Source organism: Sitodiplosis mosellana, unplaced genomic scaffold (genome assembly GCF_009176505.1).
Source record: "Sitodiplosis mosellana isolate CC-2019 unplaced genomic scaffold, AAFC_SMos_1.0 Smas_scaffold_6072, whole genome shotgun sequence".
Taxonomy (NCBI): Eukaryota; Metazoa; Arthropoda; class Insecta; order Diptera; family Cecidomyiidae; genus Sitodiplosis; species Sitodiplosis mosellana.
In genome coordinates, this window is record NW_022601313.1 from 1 (window position 1) to 24,758 (window position 24,758).

General features: G+C 36.9%; 3 protein-coding genes across 3 annotated transcripts; 2 read left to right on the plus strand and 1 right to left on the minus strand.

Annotated features, from left to right (window-relative positions):
- Positions 1-299: 299 nt before the first annotated feature.
- On the minus strand, positions 300-11,873 carry LOC129573423 (uncharacterized; the record flags this gene model as incomplete). Its single annotated transcript, XM_055453913.1, has 3 exons — positions 8,949-11,873; positions 8,543-8,741; positions 300-475 (listed from the first exon to the last, which is right to left on the minus strand). Coding segments are annotated over exons 1-3 (3,300 nt in total), but the record flags the coding sequence as incomplete, so codon positions are not given.
- Positions 11,874-17,657: 5,784 nt separating this feature from the next.
- LOC129573424 (uncharacterized) lies at positions 17,658-18,534 on the plus strand. The gene is made up of 2 exons (XM_055453914.1): positions 17,658-18,380; positions 18,472-18,534. The coding sequence occupies exons 1-2, from the start codon at positions 17,658-17,660 to the stop codon at positions 18,532-18,534; spliced, it is 786 nt and encodes a 261-aa protein (XP_055309889.1).
- A 3,164-nt stretch (positions 18,535-21,698) lies between these two features.
- On the plus strand, positions 21,699-22,769 carry LOC129573425 (innexin inx2-like). Its single transcript, XM_055453915.1, has one exon. It carries the CDS (start codon positions 21,699-21,701, stop codon positions 22,767-22,769), a length of 1,071 nt encoding a protein of 356 aa, XP_055309890.1.
- The last annotated feature ends 1,989 nt before the right edge of the window (positions 22,770-24,758 follow it).

Sequence of the window (24,758 nt, forward strand, 5' to 3'; positions counted from 1 at the left end):
AATTGTATAGTTTTATTGATCTTTTTGTTTACATGGTTCATTTTTCAGAGCAGATTGTCATACACATTTTGCTTGACAAAATTTTATAGAGTGATTTACTTGGTAAGAGGAAAGTGCATACAGAATCATACCTTCGATTTTCCTAGGGATAAATATTTTCGTATAAAAAACGAAATAAATTATAAAAAAAATTATTTATAAATATAAACTCATACGCTCGGCCATTTTCCTATTCAAAATTTACGAAAAAATAAAATTTGAAATATGGATATACATTGCCTTTTTTATATGAATAGTACCTTATCAATGAATGGAATATTTCCGGAGATCGTGTCGTTTTCACGTCTCATGAGTTTATCTGTGTTTGAGTTGAACGGCTTACAAAAGCCAATAGACTTATCGACATAGATGATGACATCTTCGTCAAAAACATCCTCCAGTAAATTGGCCTTTTCTTTCACATTAGCATTATAAGCTGGATGATTTGCAGATTCCAGGAAATTGGTCAAATGGTCTTGACTTGATGGTGAAATCTCGATAAGGATGTTAGGTTCAGCTTTAATAGCTACGCTGTTTGTTTTAATAGCTACGCTGCGTTCGATACGAAATTTTCTTCCTCATCCGAATCATTGTCAAGAATGCATGGCTACTGGCTAGACTACTGGTGCTTGCAACGACAACAGAAGGCAATGGTTGCTCTAACAACCGTTTCATGTCGAAACTCTCTGCAATTAAATCAAAATAAAAATTACATAATTTGAAAAAATTATTTATGTTTTTAATTCCACCTTTGTAAGCAACCAAATTTGCGTAATAGCAACCAGGATCAGGAAAAACTGCGTTTGATGACACGAGATCTGTCCAATTCGGAATGTAGTCAACATTTGGGCGACCATCCAATGCATATTGATGTTTCGAGTAGAAGCACGGATACGTTTGATTCCGATTGATAGCAATGTTCAAAATTTCTTCCACTGATTGTCAATTTTGTAGAATTTTTTTAAAATTTATACCCAATTTTGTAGAATTACCACATTTTTCTTTTGGTTTCAATAAAAACGCGACGAAAAACATTTTGTGGATTTAGTAAAACTAGTAGTAAAACGCATCAAGTAAACCAGACGATGCAAAAAAAAAGTCGATTGGTGTGACAAGGTTTCAAAGCGAAGCGAAGTGTCAAATTATGGCGCGGTATGTTTAGGTGGGAATACAGTAAAATGTCACTTTGTTCCGTTCGACTTCTTCACTTTTTCAACACCGCTTCTAATTCCGATGCGTTTTTGCTGTTTTCATGTATGGCTTGCGATGAAGATTTCAATTGATTTGCTTCTTTTTTCAAATGTTTGTCTAAATTGCTTGTTTGCCAATGACCATTATGGGTGCATCGAACAGACTTTGGACGCAACAAGCACTTTACCGTACACTTATATGATGCCTTTGTCGCTGCAGAACGCGCTTTACTGATATACGGTTCGATTACACTAATTTCGTTTCCAGTAAATTCAATTTTTAAACCATTAATTCGAGCACTTGTATTTAGTTTAATAATGAGATTTTCTTTCAATTCGTTTATTTCATCCGGAGAAAGAAGTTCTATTTCTTCTCTTCTTCCTTCCAAAACTGTACTTTCTGGACCGTCTTTTGCAGATGATTTTTCTTCTAAATACTGTTTAGCTTTTTTTGAAATTGCAAACACCAATTTTCGGTGACCTGGCATGAACTTTGAATCACCATTCACGAAATCAAGTTGAATTAAATGTTGGCATTTATCTGCCGCGTAATTTTGGATGGTGACTATATCTGATTCTTCGATTTCTGCTAGTGATAATGTGGAATCAAAACCGGCACGAATCAATGTTTTGACTATGAAGTCTGGGCACGAGTTGTCCAAATACAATTGAAAATTGTACCAAAATTTGTTCTAGCCTATGGACAAATTGTTTTTTTATTTAATTTTGAAGAAAAAATGTAAATATGTTTGAAAATTTGCAGGAAATATTATAAATGTTCACCTTCTTGCTCATTGTTCACAGAACGATTTAAAGAAATGTCATTATCTAAAGTATTAGCATGATATTCCGCCAACGAAAGAGAGTCGATAAGACAGATTGTGTACTTAAAGCTATCGGTATAATGATACATTCTATGCATACAAATAGAGTACTAATTCATTTTAGGTACACAAATAGAATTCAAATACCGCAAATGCATACGAAATGACTTTGATATTCTCATTGATGAATAAATAAACTATATCATTAAACAAATTATACAAATAGCCATTTGCCCCTAGGGTCCTACTAAAGGTGTCAAACGGACACTCGTTTGTCCGTTCGTCCGTCCTTTTACAAATTTAGGACGGACAAAATTTTTTTAGGACGGACAACGGACAAATCTTCAGGACGGACGGACAAATTCTTTAAACGGACAGTTTTCAGACGGACAGCCAACAATTTTGCCCGTCCTAATGGTATATTTATTTCTAACTGTTTCTTTGTAATGTGGGATCTATACGACTCCGGCCTCTTTGCAAAGTTATACTTTTCAATTTCAAATTGTATAATGCAATAACAATATGACATCTTCAACCTGGTTGAAATACGCATTTATAGTCTTTTTGTCAAAATTGCACCGTTTCTATTTAAAATAAGAGATAGGGCTTGACCTGGCTGAACGAAGGTCATGAAGCTCGCTCTCTCTCTCTCTCTCTTTACTAGTCATTAACAGGTGTATGTGGATAAATGCATTCGCATTTATCTATATATAGTGCGACGGTAGTGCAAGTAATTAGGGCGTGCTAAATAAACAAGGCTTCGAATAACACCAAATCGAAGCTGTTTTAAATGCCGAACGATTGGAACAGTCGAAAGCCATGGAGGCACAATCTTCGCGGACTCTTTCTAGCGAGACTACCTTCTGCGATTAAAAGAGAGATTATTTGCAGATATACCATCAAGAATTTACCAGAAGCATTTACGCTTATATTTGAGCAATATAAATTGTTATTTTCTGTGATTCCCTTGTCCAAGTGAGGCTTGGAAACGGTTTGAAAATAACAAGATAATAAGTGAAGTAAGATGTTGAAGAAACCAACGAAAGATGAGCCGACAACATCGTCGGGCAAAACTGCGAAAGAAGAGATCGAATGCGAAACGTGCTTCGAAAGATTTATAGACCGTATGAAATATCTTGCCCATAAGAAACATTGCAATGACACTTGCTTTTTGTGTGTACCAAAAAAGGTATTTAAGAATCAGTCAGCACTAAAGGGCCATATGAAGGTACATAACGACGATAGCGACAGTGGCGAGAGCGTTGACAGCAAGGATAGTGATGGGAAAGTAGATGATAGTTCATCAGATATGGACTCACTAATCGATGATGCAAGTTATTCAGATGTCAGTGTAACCTCTTCATTGGAAATGTGTACCTCTTCGGATGACGTCCGAACGGGCAAACATTCCAATGTCGACCACACTCTCTCCCTCTTTTTCGCGAGTGTTAAATTGTTTTGCCCAAATATTGAATCCATCCCGTCAAAGAGCTGGAGATGATTTTCTCCTGGAATTTTTTTTAGCTGCTATTAGAATATATGAGCTTTAAAGAAGCGCTCCTCAGCAGGTTAATAAAAAACTTTAAATCGATGATTATATTCTATAGCGACTGCTGAGAGGGTATGGATTTAAATGGATTGACATAAAAGTTGTACCATACCCCACCGAAAACAAAGCGATTAAACTACAAGCGAGAACGAGATATACAAAAGCAAACTAAACTAAACAAAAACTAATTTTATTACATATACGAATTACCAAGCGATTATAAAACGTGAAAACCAAACAATATTCCGTGAATCCCTTGCTACGGCTTAAGAACGGTAGGAAACATCTACAATAGAAGCAAAGAACGACAGACAAAAGAAAGTTGGTTAAAAAAATGGCCCAAATGGAGAGACCAATGCCGGTATTCTAACACCATTCCGCACACTTTGTTCGGAATTATTTTGAGCGATCAATTGTATTTTGGAAAGTGGGATCCAAACGTTCAATCAATGAAAAACAGACAAATCCATATATAACGTTTGGATCCCACCTTCCAAAATACAATTGATCGCTCGAAATAATTCCGAACAAAATGTGCGGAATGGTGTTAGAATACCGGCACAAGAGACAAGACAACGGGCCAATTTACATCAACCTGGAAGAAGTGCTCACTGGACAATAATAGATACATTTATGCTAGCACAAAGGCAATAAATATTGGTCATTTCTATGACCTGATTTCCAAAATATTGAACACCAATATGAGCTCAAAAATAATAGTGTACTCATACATGCACGGTAAGGAGAACGGAAATAATTGGATCCTAGATTGGGAAACATTTGATTTAGATAATCATTTAAGATACTACGTTGATCCGAATCTAAAAGTAGACAAAGATCTGACTAAGAACCTTGATGATTTGAATGGATACTTTTCTCAATATTCTGTAGATATTGAAATTAAAAGCATGTTCGAGTATAGTTATAATTCAGATTACCTCGAAAGTGATCTAAAAAACTTGGAGCATACACATCTTATTCTCAAGCGGATTTGATCCTACAAGCAATTATCCAAAATATCAATAAAGACGGCCAAAATATCGAATTTGAAAAATTAAGTTTCAATAAATGAAGCATGAAAGTAATGGACAAACCCAAAATGGAACAAAGATTAGCTGTAAGGAATAAAGAATTAGCTGCGGGTAGTTACGAGACCGTTTCATGGTAAAACAAAAGTTAAAAAACCTGACGTGGAGGATATCCTCCGAAAACTAATTAATTAAATTATCTTCTTTTTATATTGAAAATTTAACAATAAATAATGAAAAAAACCTACAAAAAAAAAAAAACAAAACGAAAAACATAAACCAAAAAAAACTAAAAAATCGAAAATGGAAAAAAAAAAAAATATAATACAGTGGAACCTCGGAAATTAGAAGATCCAGAAATTAGAATTCCTCCGAAATTAGAAGAGAATTTTCCGTTCCATTGCTGCTTCTGAAATTAGAAGATTGTCTTCTAATTTCAGAGGTACTTTTTTAAATGCTTATTTAATGCAATGCAGCTATTGTATCGAACGAAAAATTTTAAATGGAACAAAGTATTGATTGGAATTGCTTGACGAAACTAAGGCATTGAATCACTATTTGTGGTTTTTTTCGAAAATTATGGACCTCAGCTTCAAAATCTCGAAACAAAACATATTAATGTGAATTCTATTTGAAAGTGAAAATTTTTAGGAACATTTCATCGTTAAAATATACAATCATTGGTGATTTGAAGCAAATTGAACTCAAAATCTTCTGGAAATATGTTCGATTTTCGTCCAAAAATGAACAAATTTCGTTTTTTTGTATTCGGATTGCACCAAATTTACTTTACATTCGTTTTTTTATGGAAAAAAAATACATCTCCATAGTTTTTATAATCTTTCATCTCGAAATAAATGAATTGTTTTGTCTGATAATTCTTCTAATTCAATTGGAATATTATTGAAAAGAATTATTAAGGCAGAGTATCAAAAATATTGGAATCTTGTTAAAAGTATGTTTCAAAGTTATATTTTTATTTGGGAATTTCGTTCTGGTGTTACTGTAGTGTCATTTTGTTCATTTAACTGCAAAATTAATGCAAAAAAAATTGCCTCCGAAATTAGAAGAATTCAGAAATTAGAAGTACCCGAAGTACAAACACCTTCTAATTTCCGAGGTTCCACTGTATTAAAAAATAAGAAAAGAAAAAAAAACAACAAAGCTGTACTGATGAGTTCTTAAAAGACGAAATTGTGTCATTTTCGGATGACACAATCTGCAGATGGTTTTGATTCGAAGGAGCATAAAACATATCAATTGACACCAGAATTTCTGAAACCAAAGAAAAAGCCCAGAGAAGATCTGCAGATGGTTTTGATTCATTTTAAGGAGAGGCAGTCCTCCCGAAGAAAGAAAAATATTTAAAATACATAAAAGAAGAATGTAAATAACTCCAGCGACTAACAACCGCTATATGTTGCAACGGAAGCTTGAGGAAATGCGGCTTCCATAAAAACCTTGCTGGAACTCAAATCAGCTTCCTTCTGAAGCTGAGCGCACACAGCATTGTATTTGAGTGCATTTAATTAATAATTCTATAAGAAAAAAAAGTTTTTAGTCTTCAACAGCAAACTCTAGAAAAATCAACTTTGGTTCAGAAAATTCCTCGAATATACATTTTTTCGTCAAGTATCTAAAGGTGTCAAACGGACGGACTGTCCGTCTTTTTAGACCGTCCGTCCGTCCGTCCAGGGCTCTTGAAATTTTTTTTGTCCGTCCATCCGTCCATTCAGAGCCACTAGAAATTGTTTTGTCCATCCGTCCGTCCGATCAACGCTGAACGGACGGACGGACGGACAACTAAATTTCTGAGGATCCTGAACGGATGGACAACAAAATCTCTGGCGGACGGACGGACGGACGAACGGACAAAAAGTTTTTTGACGCAAAAAATACAAAAAAAAAATTTTAGTAACTGATTTGTAATTAGCTTCCCATTTGACACAGCTCAAACCTATTTTCACGTCAAAAATCAATGAAAATTTTTCGACGGACACGGACAAAACGTAATTTTCTTGTCCGTCCGTTCAGCGTTGATCGGACGGACGGACGGACAAACAAAAATTCAAGAGCCCTGGACGGACGGACGGACGGACGGACGAGGTGCTTGTCCGTTGACATCTTTAGAAGTATCTTGGTAAAAAGTTATTTTTTCTCGAAAATAATGGGCGTATTCTAAGATATAAGTAGTGTATACTATGTTACTTTGAGATCATCTATGTGTTAGTGTCACACGTACAGTGTCGGTGTGAGGCCAGTATATGTGTGCGTGTGTTATACGCAGGCCAATCACACGCACAGTGTCCGTGTGACCTAGCCTAGGTGTGTGTGTGGGTGCGCGCGGGTCCGTCACACGGACAGTGTCCATGTGAGCCGCGAGCCGCGAGTGAGTCGCGCGCGCTTGCCGCTGCATGTGAACCAGGCGCGTATGCGTGCATCGATAATATTCGTCACAACCGATTCGTGTGATGAGGAATCTTGAGAATCTGAAATATGTGTGAAGAATGTCTTGAAATAAAAAAGGTTTGACTTTATTTCGAATTCTTTGTTTTTATTTTCTATTCATTTCTGATACAATATAAATTATAAATGAACTCAGTTTATTTGAAAAATTCACTTTTTTGTGGCGAGTGCCATAGCTTCTTCTTTTCTTCACTTCGATGTAAAATCAATCAAATTTTTCTCTTCTTTTGGTTTTGGCTTGGGTGGTAGTTCTGGTGGCTTTTGTATTACGTTTCGTTTCGGCACTTCTGGCGGTTGGCGCGGCGGCGATGGCGATTCGCGCAATTTTTTATATTTGATATCTTTTCGGAACATTATTTAGCACTTTCAAAAAATTTAATGTTGATCGTTTTGTTGCTGAAACCAGACTGATATTTTGTGGCAGTTTTTATCTATCATATCTTTCATTTCCAAGGTATTGGACATCGCACAGGAACATTTTTTCCAGCCAAATGTTTCATTGTGGTAGTCGCAGATTTCATACACTTCTTCATTGGGTCGTGTCATATCAAATCCAAGATCATCAATGCAAATACAATCAAGTTTTCCGCAGTTGCGGAATATGTACTGAAGCCAAATTATTTTCCAGGGATGTTTTACGATGATTTTTTTCTTCATTATTTTTGGATATATTTTGGAAATTATTTCAACAATATTCACGTCCCCGCAATCGTATTTCAGACCATGGTAGTAGTTGATTGCCCACGTTGCTTGTCGTTGAAAATAGTCATTCAGTTTATTAAAACTGTATGGGGACTTTACGATGGCATGATAATTGTAATCACCATCAATCAGCGAAAATTCTTTGCAAATGAAGCGGTGACGGTTTCTGAAGCCTTGCACATCGATGAGCACAAAATTGTCACTACACACACTCGTTTCAACTTCCATTTGTTCTGTTTCTTGTCTGGCGTCAACTTTCATTTCACTTGTGTCCATATTGCGGCTATTGTTGGTCACTTCAGCGGTCGCGTAATACTAAATCATCACCTCGAAAACCAACATTCTTATATTCGTTGTATTTCCTTAGTCGGCTAAGTTATATTGTTTATTCCATTCAGTTGATTCAATATTTATTTATATCATAATGTCCCCATGCCAAAGTTTGGAATGTGCCTGGTATGATAAATCTCTTGTCATCAAAGGGGTCCAGCACTTTTTTTTCGTTGGTGATATTGTATACATCGTGCAAAGAAGATCGAATACAATTTTGATGCTTTTTCAATATGATGTTCTGGTGCACACATTTTTTAAAATCTTTGAATGTAATGTGCTTTTTCAAGACATATTTCTTGACGCCCTTCCCCTTTTTGTCAATCATGTATTTCTTTTTCTTTCCCTTCCCATTACGCGTTTTTATTGCATACATTTTTGCTCTTAAACCCACAAACTCGTCAACAATTTTACCAGAGAATTCGTCCTTCATTAATCCTACAACTTTTTTATTCAAAAGTTTGATATTGTACGGATTATTTTCAGGAAATCCGCTGGTATCGAATTGATCTGGATGATTGCGCATCCAATCATAAATATCATCGCACGCAAAGCTGTAAACGTATGAATCCGTGTCGGTGTACAAGATTTTACACTTGTGATGATCAAATTCCTTTAAAATAAAATCATAATGGAATTCATACATTCTGCATTTTGATATTTCAAGTATTGCCGCGCCTATGATCATGGGTTTTGTCATATAAACATTGGCTTGATACAGTTCACACGCGACCAAATTTTCATTAAAAATCACATTACGTTTAAAGAGAGGATTGGCAATGCGGGCTTGCAATCCATAACGGCCTTCCCAACGATTTACCAGTACAACGTTCTGTCGGTTTCGGACATTTTCCATTGATTTTCCATAAATCGCATTATTGATCAATTTGTAGAGGTTTTTCTCGAACTCGGTCTTGCTTTTAGCGCGCTCTTTTGTGTTTAGCGCAATGTAGTCATTTAGCCATTTTGATTGCTTAAATTCCAGAATTCGATGCACTTTCGCTAGTTTTAATCCATGCTTTAGCGCTAGTTTTAACATACGAAAGTGTATAACATAGTTGGTTTTGTTTCGAAGAGTTAAAACTAGTTTTGTTTCCTTGCAATCGCCAACTTCCATGTGTTCAGCACAGAATGGGTAGTCATTGTGTAGGTTGTGCAATTCAGATGGATACTCTAAATCCACTTCTAAAAAATACCCAAAATCCGCATCATCTGGAGTGTTCCTAATTTTGCATTCAATTCCATCGGTGTCATTAAGTTCATCATTGTTTTCATACCAAGAATAGTTCGAAATGGGCAGAGGTTGAGACATTGCCCACCCATAAAGGTTGTTCACATCAAAATACATCAGGTAGTTGGATGGTTTTTCAGTGTCGTAATCATCCACCATAAATTTATGGTTCGCTTTAGCATATCGATGCGAGCATTGGCAAATGCCACCTCTCAATCCACGCTCCGCGAACATTAATTGATCAATATCTGTGAAGAGTTCGATTTCAGCCCGCGTATACTTTAACATACAATCCCATGAATAGCCTGGTAATGTGAAGTAATGCGCAGGATCCAATTCATAAAGTTTGATGCAGTTGTAACGAAAATTCTCAAATATATCGGCCAGCAACAGAACATCGGTCTTGAGATATATTTCAGTGTACTCTTGCAGCGTTTGAATGTTGAACGTTTTCCATACTTTTTTTGCGTGCGCATATTCCTTTTTGCTTATATTGTTATCTTTAAGTTCATCATAAAATGATTCTATAGGCGGTAATTGCGTTTCTTGCAGACTTTCCCATGAATTCATATAAGAGTAGGGGTATATACCTTTCATCGTTACTAAATTGAAATCCTTCTCACACAAATTGCTCCATTCTTTTCGAGTGATGTTTAATTTGTCCGATGGTAAGGATTTAGCGAGTTCAGCTAAAGAGCACTGTAAAAAACGATAAGAATCGATGAATCTTAACCGTGGTTTATCGCGATAGTTGGCGCTGTCCCCATTGGCGTCATCATCATCATTGTCAAAATTGTCCAAATCTTTTGTAAAAGCAAGGTAGTGTTCACAGTTTTTCGGTATGATTGATATACGTCCTTCGATAAGGTTGGCCAATTTCTCGATCAAAAAATGTGAGTCGTAGTCTAAATTGTGGAAAACGACAGGCACCGATTTCGACACTTGATATTTCATATTACATTTTGAGTGCGCGGCCCCTCGGTACACGCCCGTCAAATGGCAATGGTCACGCACTTTTTTGTTATTGTTTTCGTTATTGAAATGTTCATTGCAAATGTGACAAACAGAAGCCGCATTGAAATCTTTTTGCTCTTGGGGAGTCAACATCATGCGTTTATTTCCATGAATTTTCGGCCATATAATGCTTTCCATTAGGTGTTCAAGGTAAAAAATGAATTGATCGATACACATTTTACCGGAAAAACATTTATAGTGGGATAGATCAGGCTCATTTAATGAATGTAAATAGCAACCAATGCTGTTTGGTATATGACTATGCGTTGCACCTTTTGGTAGCCTCTTTTTGAAGGCGCCGTCTTCGTTGCTATCTCTACCGTACGTTATTGGTACCAACAAAGATTCAATATCCGCATAAATAATAAATGGAACTGCAATTTTATTTTTGTAGTTCTTAAAGCGAATCCAACGGTGATCGACATCTGGTAAAGTTATTTTGGTTTCATTTTGTAAACAGCACTGCTGTATGTGTTCTTGTAATTTCTGGTTGGAATAGAAGTAGTGCAAGCAACGATCGCAAATGTATTTTTTATTATTGTTTTTCCCAATCTGACCTTGAATCAAAGCGCTTAAATTTTTTATCCATACATAATGTGTACAAGTGAGTTCATCAAGGAACTCTTTGATGTCGATAGTGTACATTGGTTCATCATCGTCGTTGTCGTTTTCATCTTCGAGTTGTTCACATAACAAAAGTAAATTAACGTGATTTTTCTGCACATTTTGAGCCAAGCGCACCGGAACAATTACATTCACTTTGCGTTCGGCGAAAACTGAATATTCTCTTTGCATGATGTATACGTTGACCGAAATTCCTGGATTCAACTGCTCGAAAAGACAAATGTCATTCAATTTCACCGGAAACATGATTCCGTCAAATTTTAATTCATTTTTAAAACGTTCATAGTTCGATAGGCGATCAGTATTGTTTTTTGCCGGATGTAACGCTGAGAGGATGGCCCATTTAAAACACTGATTATCATAATTTTTGACATTTATAACTGCTCTCTTATTTCTTATCGATTTCGGCGTTTCCAAGTAAGAGCTTCCACTAAACCGTACTAATTTGTTGTAATTTACATCCAAACCGATAATTTCATGAAGAGCCCACCCAGAGCCGTTTTCCTGAAGTTCTTCAACTTTGGTCGTCACAACATCAAAAACATTCGTTTTGAACCAATTTTCCAGATTTGTTGTTAGTGATATGTCTTGCTGTTTACTTTGTAAATAGAACGCTGAAATTTGTTCGGTGTCGTCATTTTCATTCTCACCATCTTCACATATCAGCCGCTTGAATTTGGCTTCCAAAATCAAATGCGATTTCATATTTGGGATTTCATTTAACAGCCTTTTCGTTTGTTGAACAAAAATTCGTTGACATTCTTTCAAAAATGCCAGTAAATCGATGTAATCAACATTTTTATACGTGTATGATCGTAAGCGCTTTTTAAATGCGCTTTGTTTTGCAATAATTTCGATTCCGCTTGCGATTGACATGTTTACCTTATTTTTTTGCCGCTTAAAATAAATAAGTCAGGCGAGATCTTACTGGATCCACGTTTTTATTAGCACTGAGATCAACCATACGGAGAAGTTGAAATTATATAGAAAATGAAAAATGCAAAGAGGTCAGTTTTGTTTATTTTCTTCGAATTTTTATTGTAGTCATTATTCAACCATATTATGCTTAAACTAAATCATCGGAATTTATCCACGATGAATGCGTATCATCAAAGCCCAACCATTTTACAAATATCTGTTTCCCCTTTCGTTTGATTATTTTTTCAACTAAGTAAATATCTGTTTTCTCTGTTTTAAGAATTTCATGTTCATAGAAGCAGCCTTTGATTGCTTTGTTGTCTAAATCGACTAGCCGGTATGTGATCGGTTCAGTTGGAAGTATTTCAACTATGCGAAATATTTCTGTGCTCCAATTCGGTGTATAGCCCTTTTCGAATAGCGATTTGAATTTGCTTATGCGCACATAGTCATTAATGTGGAATTTCGCCTTTTGTTTACATGCCGTCAGAGTTTGGTTTCGTTTATAAACCGTTTGTAGCAAATTTTGCTCATTTTCTGGAGATACATCGATCGGTCGCATTTTTATTGTGCGATGGAATGTAGAATTGTATGTCTTCATGATTGGCTGTATGAGGTTCAACCACTTATGGGAGCCTTGTAAATTGAATTGGCGCCAAAGCTTGTGGAGAATTGTTCTATTCAGGCGTTCTACAATTGATGCTTTCATTTTACTGAATGTTGAGTAATGGTTGATGCTATGCTTCTTCATTAGGCGAGTAAAGTGTTGGTTGTAGAACTCAACTCCTTGGTCAGTATGTAGGTTGCGTGGCACATGTTTCGGATCGTCTTCAAAAATAGATGACATGGCCCTTGTTACTTCGGCACCAGTTTTATTTTTCAATTCTCTAGCCCACGCGCGTTTGCTGAAGACATCTATTACCATCAGAATATACTTGTATCCACGATTTTGCTTCGAAAACGGTATCATTTCTATTAGATCGGCTTGAAAAGTATCACCAATGCCGCGCATTACATAACTTCGTCTGGGGAAATTTCTCCTGGCACTATGATGCAATTCATCCACCAACTGTTGCTGCTGCAGCCCCCCTCTTTTTCCTGCCTTCATTTTGATGTTTAACCATGGAATGCTGATAGCCAACTAAACTGTGGGCATTTCGATTTGGATATTTAATTAATTATGTTTGCTTCTCGAAGCTCTTCAATGATCGAAATTATTTCATTGTCGTGGCCAGTGTGTCCGGCTGACTGCGACGCTGTCAACAAACGCAAACGATCAACAAGTTCATTTGGATCATCCCAATATGTGTAATTAATGCCGTTTGCCTTCTTCTTATTAACAACTTTATATTTTATTTGTGGGCGTTGCTTGATTGTTGTTCCATTGACACCTTTTCCTTTCTTTTCTTCGGGAAATAAGTGTGAAATGACTTTGTTATATTTCACTGATGAATGAGAGCGGTTTATTTGCCCATTTTTTTTATAGTTCTTTTTGTGAGCACTAGTGCGCTGCAACATCTCCTTATATGTTTGCAAATCTTCTTCTTTATACATTTTCGGGTTTTTTGAGAGTAAAAGTTCGGTTAAACCCGGTGTTGCTAAGAAATTTTTGTTCCTTATGCTGTATGCTATACCATTTGGCGTGTTTTTAGTGAGTACAGTCTCTCTGCCCAATAAGAGTCGTCCGTTGTTATACTTGAAACCATACGTACTATCAATATGTGGTGATTTATGTGGACTTTGCACTGTTTTGATGATTCGTTCTTCTAGTTCCTCTTCGGCGCTAGCTTCAGCGTCAGCCAGCGGACTAATACCGCTAATGTTGTGCAAGTTTGATCGAGCGCTTGAACTGCCGTGCGAAATATCGAACAGATTAGTACGATGTGCTGCTATAGCTGTTTTAAAAATCGAATCAGGTGGCCGAAAATATCCACCATCTGGTCTTTCTTTTTTTTCCACCTTGGCCGATGTAACATTTTCTCCTTTTTCCTGTGGTAGCCCTTTTTCGCGCTTAGCAATGGTTTCAAGCGGTTCAATTATGGGTTGATATGTTTCGGTGATCTCTTGATTCACCGCCAATTTCCGATTGTGTAAATCACGGAATTTTTTTCGTATTATGTTTCTGGTTTTAATTATTGACCTTTTCAATTGTTCACTTTGCGGTTGTGCCTTTACGTTGCGGCTGCCGCTGCTACTGCTGTGTTTTTTCCTCATTTTATTTACGTTTATAGACAAACACCAAGTGCATACATGTAAACATTCCAAAGCAAATGAACAGACTAAACGAAATTTTCTAGGTCATGCTTTATTTATTTGTTTTCATTTGAGCAAATAGAAATGAAACTGTCGAATTGCATTCGATATTTCCCATCGTTTGTCGGGCGATCAACGTCTATAACTAAAAATCCATATCGCTCGCTCCAAAATTTCGCGCATATCGATTTAAATGTTTCGAATGGCATGTCGATTGAGATATTAAAGTCATTGTAGATGTGCTTTAAATTCATTTCGTCTTGTTTAAAGAGTACAAGAAAATTGGCATTTTCGCGGATTAAATGTTTTGGAATGTGGGCATAGCTTTGGCTCAAATAAAAACAATCAACACTTTTGTGCCGACCCATGCAAAAATATTCTCTTATGTTGTCTTGTTTGTCACAAATGACGTCATCGAAAATAAATATTGAGTTTGGTTTGACATTTGCTAATGGAATTACACTATCGTTTGATGAAAACATGTAGCAACCAATGCCTTTAATTGACGACAACAGGTTTTTCAGGTACACATATTTAGGTTGAAATAGTGATTTTGCATATACATAAACGTTTTCAAAGCGTAGTCCATTTGGACTTTCCAGCAGACTTATTATGGCATTGGTTTTCCCACTGTTCGATGGCCCGCATGTTATACAACGAATGCTGTTCGGTAGCAATACACTGTGCTTATGAAATACTTTCCCTTTTTGGCTTTCATTTTGAATATCAACATTGTTTATTGGTATTTTTACACGTTGCTTTGTCACTCGAATATCTTCCATTTTTGTTTGCCCTTGCTATACTATAAATCAACAGACTCAATCAAACTTCTACCAGTAACTGTTCAACTTTTGAACGACACACACTTATTTATGTTTCCCGGTAAGAATAAACAAAAAATGAAGGCAACAAATCGGAAAAAGTTGAAAAAACCTAAACGAAAGTTGCGGAAAAAGACAGGAAAAGGTTTGATCAACGCATTGATAAATAATCTACCGTTTGAATTGCATGCGCCGGGCTATCACTACCTTGGGCCCGGGACAAAGCTAGAAAAACGGCTCAACCGAAACGACGCCGGCATCAATGAGTTAGATAAAGCAGCTAAGGAACACGATATTGCTTATTCAAAAACAAACAAACTTTCTGAACGTCATCTTGCCGATAAAATTCTCGGAAAAAAGGCATGGAAGCGCGTAAAATCAAAAGACGCGAGTTTTAACGAACGAGCGTTGGCGCTTGGTGTAGCCGGCTTAATGAAGGCCAAAAGAACATTAGGCATGGGAATGAACATCAAACCGGGTAAAAGTCATGTGAAAAAGAAGAGAAGTGAAGCATCTCGCCGTGTAAGTGATAAGAAAGCAAAAAAAGCAAGAACAAAGAAAAGAAGTGTAAAGAAAATGGCATTGAAAGAAGTATTTCAAAGGGCAATGAAAGAAGCGAAGAGTGAGATTGCGAAGAAAAAACCCCAAACTATTCCATCTGCTGCGCAATTAGCGCTTGGAGCAGAAAAGGCCGCAATTAAAAACCACAAAATTCCAAAGAACAGTATGCAGACTGGTTTACCGCGAATAATTCCGGTTCCAAAAATTGGCGGCGTGCTGCCGCTTGTTCCCATCTTTGCCGGGCTTTCGGCATTGGGTGCGTTGATGGGTGGGTCAGCGAGTGTGGCGAATGCTGTTGTTTCAGCAAATAATGCAAAGAAGAATATCAAGGAAGCAAAACGCCACAACGAAACCATGGAGGCGATTGCAATTGGCAAAAATGCAAAAACGGGCGGCGGGCTCTACTTAATGCCTTATAAAAAGGGATATGGTTTGTATCTGTCGCCAATTCCAAAAAACGTGTAAATAAGCTCCTCAATAGCATAAATCGTCCTCTCACCAACTACGACATCCTTCAATTTGGGCAATATCTACCACACTTTCGTGGCGTATTTATGAGAAATAAATTGCCCAAACGATGTAGAAACTATGAATGCGGAGTTGTAAATTTAGACCTTGAAACAGGGGACGGAACACATTGGGTGAGCTATTACGTCAACAAAAAGGATAAGATATGCTACTATTATGACAGCTTTGGCGATTTGCAGCCTTTCCAAGAATTCATAAAATACATAGGCAATAGTTGTACTATTCGTTACAATTACGAACGACAACAAAATTTCAATTCATTCATATGCGGTCATTTATGCTTAAAGTTTTTGTTCAACATTTTTTATAACTGAATGAAATTAAATAAAAGATGCGGTAGCCACGATGCAGTAAATCATTTGTGTTTTAATCATGGAGTCGATAACATTAACATTAACGGGCAATTCGTCGCAGCTACAAGCCGATTATTTCCCAACTATTGATTTAAGCGAAGGCGAATATGTTTGCGGATTGATTGATTTTCAAACATTCAATTCAATTCCAAATGTCGATGAAACAAACAATTTATTCCATTTTGGTTATGGAAACGTTGAAAATAATCGAAATGAAAATGACATCAACCATGGGCCAATTGATATTGCATATTTAAATTCAGTGGATGAACAAAATAACAATAATGATGAAAAAATCTATTCGGTTGATCTAATAAAGACTGGCCGCAGAAAGAAAAGAGCTGTTGGAGTAACCAAAAAAATTATGCCGTTATCGTGTATTCAAATACCTATTGGATCATATGAAGTGGAAAATCTATCGAAATATTTGAAGAAAGCTCTATCACCAAAGCGCGTGGAATTGGAATTAGAATCGAACAAAAATACATTAAAGTGTGAGATTATGTGTAGCCAGCCCATCGATCTTACAAAACCGAATTCAATTGGCGCGCTTTTAGGGTTTAGGAATAATGAATCCTTGAAACCCAATCAAATACATATTTCGCAACTTCCGGCAGATATTTTGAAAGTTAATGTCATTCGCGTAGAATGCAACATCATAACTGGAGCTTATTTGAACAATAGGCCATCGCATACGATTCACCAATTTTCACCCAGAGTTCCACCTGGTTATAAGATAGTTGAAGTGCCACAAAACGTCATTTACTTCCCAGTCACAGTGAAGAACGTACACGCGCTAAATCTCTCAGTCATCGATCAAGAGAACAATCTTATTAATTTTCGCGGAGAAACGATTACAATTCGTTTGCACATCAAAAAAGTAAAATAAACGAAACCACTTGCTTCACACATAGAGCATTGATGATTCAACATATTGGAATTTTATTTTATTTTTTTATTGCGGAGCAAATCGAATAAGTAAAGCAATCATGATTATCTACAACAACAACAACAACAACAACAACAACAACAACAACAACAATTACGTTGATTTTGTAAAAACCTATAAAAGTGCGCATCGGCCGCAAAAACGACTTAGTGTAGAAAGTGGAACCAAAGGCTCAACAGCTTCTAAGAGCATTAGAGGGAGACGACTAAAAAAAGCGAACATTATATTTTTGAAACAACTTGGTTTTAAAGTGAAGAAAAAGTAAATTGTGAAAGAAATGGCCAGTGAAGCTTTGAATTTGCGCGGTCCAATTGGATACGACGACAGAATCACAAGTATCCAAGATCACGCGTACACTCCGTACACAACTTCTTTCAATCACAACGATGAAATACGCATAGTCATTCAAAATCAGGATTTATACGTTCTGCCGCACAGAAGCTACATTTATATAGAAGGACGTGTTGTTGTTAATGCCCCTGACGCCGCTACCTCACAGGCAGCCGATAGAGTACCGCCAGACTTTGTTAATAATGCCGCAGCATTCCTTTTCAATGAAATACGATATGAACTAAATGGTTTTCCGATTGATATCTGCAAAAACGTTGGTATAACATCAACCATAAAAGGATATATATCATTTTCGCCAAATGATATGTCGCGCATGCAAATTAGTAGTTGGAACAAGCTTTCAAATACTAAAGCGACTGCAGGATACATCAATTTTTGTATACCGCTTAAAAGCATATTTGGTTTTGCCGAGGACTACCGCAACATTATAATGAACGCCAAGCATGAATTGATTTTACTACGAAGTAATTCGGATGTGAACGTTTTTGTTGGCGATAACAACATATCATCGATAGCCATTGATAAAATTCAGTGGCGTATCCCACATGTCACCGTCGCCGACGCCGAAAAATTGAAATTGATGCAAATCATCAACAAAAAGCAACAGCTTCAACTCAACTACCGCACTTGGGAACTATACGAGTATCCAGTACTTCCTACTACAAGCAAACATATCTGGAGTGTGAAAGCCAGCTCACAACTCAACACACCAAGATTTATTGTGGTTGCATTTCAAACAGCAAAAAACAACGTTATCACCGCCAACAAAAGTCATTTCGATCATTGCGACTTATCAGAACTAAAAGTATACCTAAACTCTGAAAGTTACCCCTATGAAAATTTGAATGTAAATTTCGGAAATCATCAATACGCCATATTATATGAAATGTATGCTCGCTTTCAAGAATCATTCTATCACGACAGATCACAATATTATTCTGCTCCGATGTTGTCATTTGAAGAATTCAGGACAATTGCACCATTAATTGTAATCGATTGCTCTCACCAAAATGAAACGCTTAAAAAGAGCATCATCGACATTCGAATCGAATTCGAAACCAGGAGCATTATCCCAGGTGGCACAACAGCATATTGTTTGATCGTGCACGATAATATTGTCACATACAACCCGTATTCAAATATTGTAAACCGCACCGTATAAGCGGTATCGCGACTATTTAGAACGATGCGCATAGTTTAAGTTATTTCATGTAAACAAAACAAAAAAAAGATATCAATAAAAATATGCGTCTCTATATGGGGCACAAGAAAGACGGTTCTTGCGTTTGTTTTGCGTTCATTTAAGCAGTTTCACTTTCATTTTTTCTTATACAGCTTGCATGCGGCAGAGGTTTGTTCAGTCGCACAGTAGTCTTGTCGGGCGATCGACCTAACGATTTGAAGTGAATTTCATTGGGAAAGCATATTTCAAATTCCAGTCACACAAAATTATTGGCATACCGCAGATGTTTGTTTTTTTTTGTTAGCCGCACAGTACTCTTCTCGGACAATCAATACAACGATTTCAAGTGAATTTCATTAGCAAGAACATATTTGTTGTACCAGTGGCCCGCTAAATCCATCCGATTTTTGACAACTGAATTTTCACCATAAAGTCAAGTACTTGATTTAAGCGGAAGAAAAAAATGGGTAACATGTTGTTGTCATCGTTTTGCCAAAAACTAAAACGTGAAGCGGTAAAAGAAAAACTAAATGGAAGCCACTGTGTCATGAACATTGACAAATGGATTGAATGCATAAACGATGTAGTGCGTACATACAACGCTACCAGTAAGCGTGAACCACAATATATTGAACACCAAACCAGACTATACAAAATGTTCAATCAAATTGTTGACATCGTTGAAAAACATCGCCGTCTAGTGGTCCCTGATTTATGCATGATTGGCATTGAAAAGTTGTGTAAAATCATTATGCATTACGCGACTGCACTTGAAGATGGATGGGCTGATCAATGGACACGTGACGTAGTGATTCGTGACCTGATGGAATCCCTCAAATACACCGTTATCCGTGAAAGTTCTATTCCTTCACTCGTTGCCCGGATTGAAACACACGCTTGCGCTTAGAATATTTTCGGCACAAGTATTGTGGTTGATTGCGATAACTGGAAAAATAAGATACGTACTATATGCCAGTATCGAAATGATGCGTATCCGGTCGAAAGCGATGATGGCCTTATTGACGCATATGCACTAAGTGTAGATGAAAAAATCGCGCGAAACAAGAAAAACTTCAACAATCAATTTCTCAATTTCCTTGATGAAGTGCACGAAGGTGGCTTCTTGGTGGGCCCGCTAATCTCCATTCCAATGCTGATTGAGATATTCACAGAGACGGCATCCTTGAAATCATACACTTGTGAATTCACGCCATGGTCTCCACAAGTTATTGACTACGCTTGCAATCTGTTGATTGAAACATTCGAAATTGCATTGACCGAAACCGAATGGAGCGACATACTCTTGGCCAAATTCATGGGACCAGATGACTATGGTGATGTATCATTTCGGAAATGGCACGAAACGATGTTCAACATTTTGAACCCTCCAGTATTGGCAAATTTATTGTATACTGATGTGCCAGAAGCAGAACGTGAGGCAAAACATGCGATGGAATGCGAAAAATTCATTGAAAACGAGGAATCACGTTATGCGAGCTATGAAATTGTCCGTATCGAAGGAGCATTTGCTCAGCTGACCGATAACAATGGGTCAATTCTCAAACTCAAAAAATATTAAGCAGTTCAGTCGCATTTCTTTTTTCATTGACTTTTTCTCTTAATGTTTTTTCTAGTGTAAGAGCTATTGGTGGAACTATGAAATTGTTAAATATAATAAAATGAAAAAAATCTCATTTAGCCAAGTTTAGAGTACACACGCACATAATTGTGTAGAACATATTCAATGTATCATGCCAACATTCAGTTTTTATTAAATAAAATTGAAATGAAAAACGCAATTTTTGTAAGAAAACGAAAATATGGGTATTTCTTTATTTGAATTCGAAATGAATATGACAAAAGAACTTCTTTTTCAGAATAAATACTTAATCGCCAGCAGTGCTGGACCAGCACCATGGCCGTTTAATCCGTGCGTTGTTTCTTGTTCCTGGCGCCATTGTTGTTCTTGTTGTTTTTCCTCTTGCCCCCGCCTTTGCCTTTTCCGTTGCCGTTGCCGTTGCCGTTGTTTTCGGCGTCATCGTCGTCTTCATCATCGCGTTCTTCAAAATCAATGTCGAGACGATTGTTTTTTCCCAAGCGACCGTTGTAAATAATGTACAGGTTACCCTTGTCCATAGATTTCAGACGATTGTAGCAAGCATCGTACCTCTCGGGAAGAATGAGGTAACCATCTTTGATGTTTACGCAAACACAGGTTCTTTCTTTGTCAAATGCATTGCTCTCGTACGTAGAAAATGAAAGCACTTTATACGGTGTTCCGTGCTCTAATGAATCAAAATTTAAGTAGCCCGATTTGGCTGAGGCTTTGCCGATTTTGTTCAAAAAATTTGCCGCGGACATCGTGTTATTTCACTTCCTTTTTTCACAATACTTTTCAAAAAAAAACAAAAGCAAATGAATAATGCGACAGAAAAAATCAGAGTGATTTCAACAATAACTTTTGGTCTAGTTGATTTTAAACCGTTCTCACTGACTGCGAAAGCTGTATGATCTATCTAGCATTTACAGTCGCCCTTTATATAACAAAAAAGCGTCGTGTGTGCAGAAAAATTATCGCGTGTAACAATCGAAACAATGCTCACATTCTTGGGAGTTTTTCATGAATATTGTAAATTCCAATGCCGGAATGATAAAAATGCGTCGCGAAATGATGACCGCTTCAAGACGCACTATATAAGAAGCAATGCAGAGATAAATACGTTCGTTTTTGTTTGTGATTTAGTCAGTTCAGTTTGATCAACGGTGATCGAAACATTCGATAAAATGTTGGAAATATACAAGTCAGTTAAGGAGCTTCTGAAACTCGATCGCGTCTGCATTGACAATACTATTTTTCGTCTGCATTACAAAGCAACTGTAATTATTTTGATTACATGCTCATTGTTTGCGACATCAAATCAGTATATTGGCAACCCAATTGATTGTATCACTGAAAATGTTCCATCTCACGCAATGAATTCCTACTGTTGGATTTACGGTACATATACAGTGCCGGAACGTTTGAATGGCGTAATTGGTCGCGACATCATTCAACCAGGCGTTGGTAGCCGTGATGGTGCTAGTGAAATAAAATTCCACAAATATTATCAATGGGTTTGCTTTGTTCTTTTCTTTCAAGCCATACTCTTCTACATGCCAAGATTCTTATGGAAGAGTTGGGAAGAAAACCGCATTAAAATGCTCGTGCATAACTTAAATTCACTGGTCGTACCCGAAGATAACAAAGAAGAAAGAAAGAAAATCATCATCAACTACTTCAAATTGAATATGGGCCATCATAATGGCTATATGGCCAAATTTTTCTTTTGTGAAGTACTGAATTTCATCAACATTATCAGCCAGCTCTACTTTATGGACTACTTTTTGGATGGTGAATTTTCTACTTATGGATTTGAGGTGCTGAAATTCACAAGCCTAGAACCAGAAATACGCGTCGATCCAATGGCGCGTGTATTTCCAAAAGTTGCCAAATGTACATTTAGTTCATATGGACCATCGGGGAGCTTGCAAAATTTCGATAGCCTATACATTTTGCCACTGAACATTATCAACGAAAAGATCTATGTATTCCTGTGGTATTGGTTCATCATACTAACGATTTTAACCACTATTTCATTAGTGCTCGAAGCATTCATTTTGTCATGTTCATTGGTCCGAAAGATGATGCTCAAGTCTCGTTTACGATGTACGCGCTTACACAATGTTGTGAAATTACTGGCCGAATGCAAAGTAGGTGACTGGTTCATTCTTTATTTATTAAGCCTAAATATTGATGCAGTAGTTTTCGAAGAAATCATAGCTGATATGTCAGCGAGCATAGAGAGCGCGGTTTGAAAAAATTCGTAAGCAAAAACTGGCCACTGAAAATAGCAATGGGCATCAACTTGCCTATATAAGCAAAAATTCTATAGAGAATGTTTACATCGAAAGTGTATTTAAGTCAAGTAAACTTTATTACAGTAGCTCAGTTTCAATTGCGTTGTGTCTCAAGTATAAGTAGTGCTTCATAAAAAAAATTTGAAAAAATAAACATCAGTTTCAATTTCAGAATAAATCGTGCGTTTACTTTATATGAATCATGTCGTTCGGAAAGACACCATACACAATTCTTGTTGAGGGCAACATCGGCGCGGGCAAAAGTACGTTTTTGCAATATTTCGAACAGAGCGAAGATGTTGAAGTCATCCCGGAACCGGTTGAATTATTCCAAAACCTCAACGGAATCAATTTATTGGAATTGGCCTACAAAGAAGCTGAAAAATGGGCATTTCCATTTCAGTCATACGTACATCTACTCATGCTTGAAAACCATTTGAAATCGACGGAAAAAAAAATCAAAATAATGGAGAGATCGATATTGAGCGCAAAAAATATTTTCATTGAATTATTAATGCAAAATAAACAAATCGAGAAAGCAGAATACGACATTCTCCAAAAGTGGTACGATTTTACGATCGAACGTTTTGCCATCAAGCCAGATCTGATTATTTACTTGAGAGTCGAGCCGAATCATGCGTTCAATCGGGTAAACAATAGAGGAAGATCTGAGGAAAGCAAGGTTGATTTTGATTACATTAATCAAATTCATGATTTACATGAAAAATGGCTTATACAGAAAGAATACTATGATGTGCCCGTTTTGGTTCTAGATGCAAACGCAAGTGCGTACGAAGTCCAGCAAGAGTATGAAAAAAGTGTATACAAAAAATGGTGTGAAAAAAAATCGCGACCAAATCAGTTTGATTCATTCCGCCAAATGAAGAACAGCTCGTAATTCGACCTAATATTTTATTTTATCATAATCACACAAAATTTTTACCAAGTCAGATTCCAGTTTTTGTTGCGGTTTTATTTAAATTATTCTGCCATTTTATTATCTACGCCAACGCCGACCGAAATAAAAAAAAATGTCATCGCCAAGTGAGGCGCGCTTTGAATCTACATCGTCGAGCGATCGTTCAATACCACCGGCTGTCTATCGCCCATATTCAGTTTCAGCGAGAGTACAATATAATATAATTTCGTCGACCGTTGATAGCACCGTACACCCAAATTACCCGAATTTTCATTTCGCTCCTTTTGACAACAATTTCTGGCTTTTTCCACCAGTGCAGTCGACCCAAATAACGTCGACAATAAATGGTAGTGCGCGAATCCGGCTGAATAGTCACGGTAGCGAGATTGATAACAGTGACAGCAGTGAAGCAAGCTCGAATGAAGAAGAAAGCAATGATGCCAATTCAAATCAAGGATGGCCGCGTGTACATGTATACCACGCCTACGATAATGCCGCATACAGCGATATAAGTAGCGACGTAAGTAGTGACGTAAGCAGCGAAGACGACGACGACGACGATGACGAGATAGAATACGAAGACATTGAGTATTTAGATGACAGTGAAAATGAAATGGAAATCAACCACAGCGACGTAAGCAGCGACGACGATGACGATAACCAACCACTGCGGAACAATCGCGACCCGTTTCTTAGCGATTCTATGGCCATAGAAGGTATAGAGAATGTTGATCTGGTTTACAGAAACCAAGCGGCGCCACGGTTACACAACACAAACCACAACATGGACCCAACGATGATGGAAATTTTGATTAGCGACGATAATGCGATGGATGATCAGCCGTAAGTGAATGATCAAATCAACAAAAACCCTTTTTTGTTTACTTTTCATTAAAATATTTTCATTTTTTTTTAAACTATCCAAATCAATGAATAAGAAAAAATACAAAAACATATATGCTAAGTAGAATTAGTGCATAGCGTGAAAACCCACGGAAAAAGTACTTGAATGGTAATATGTAAATTTG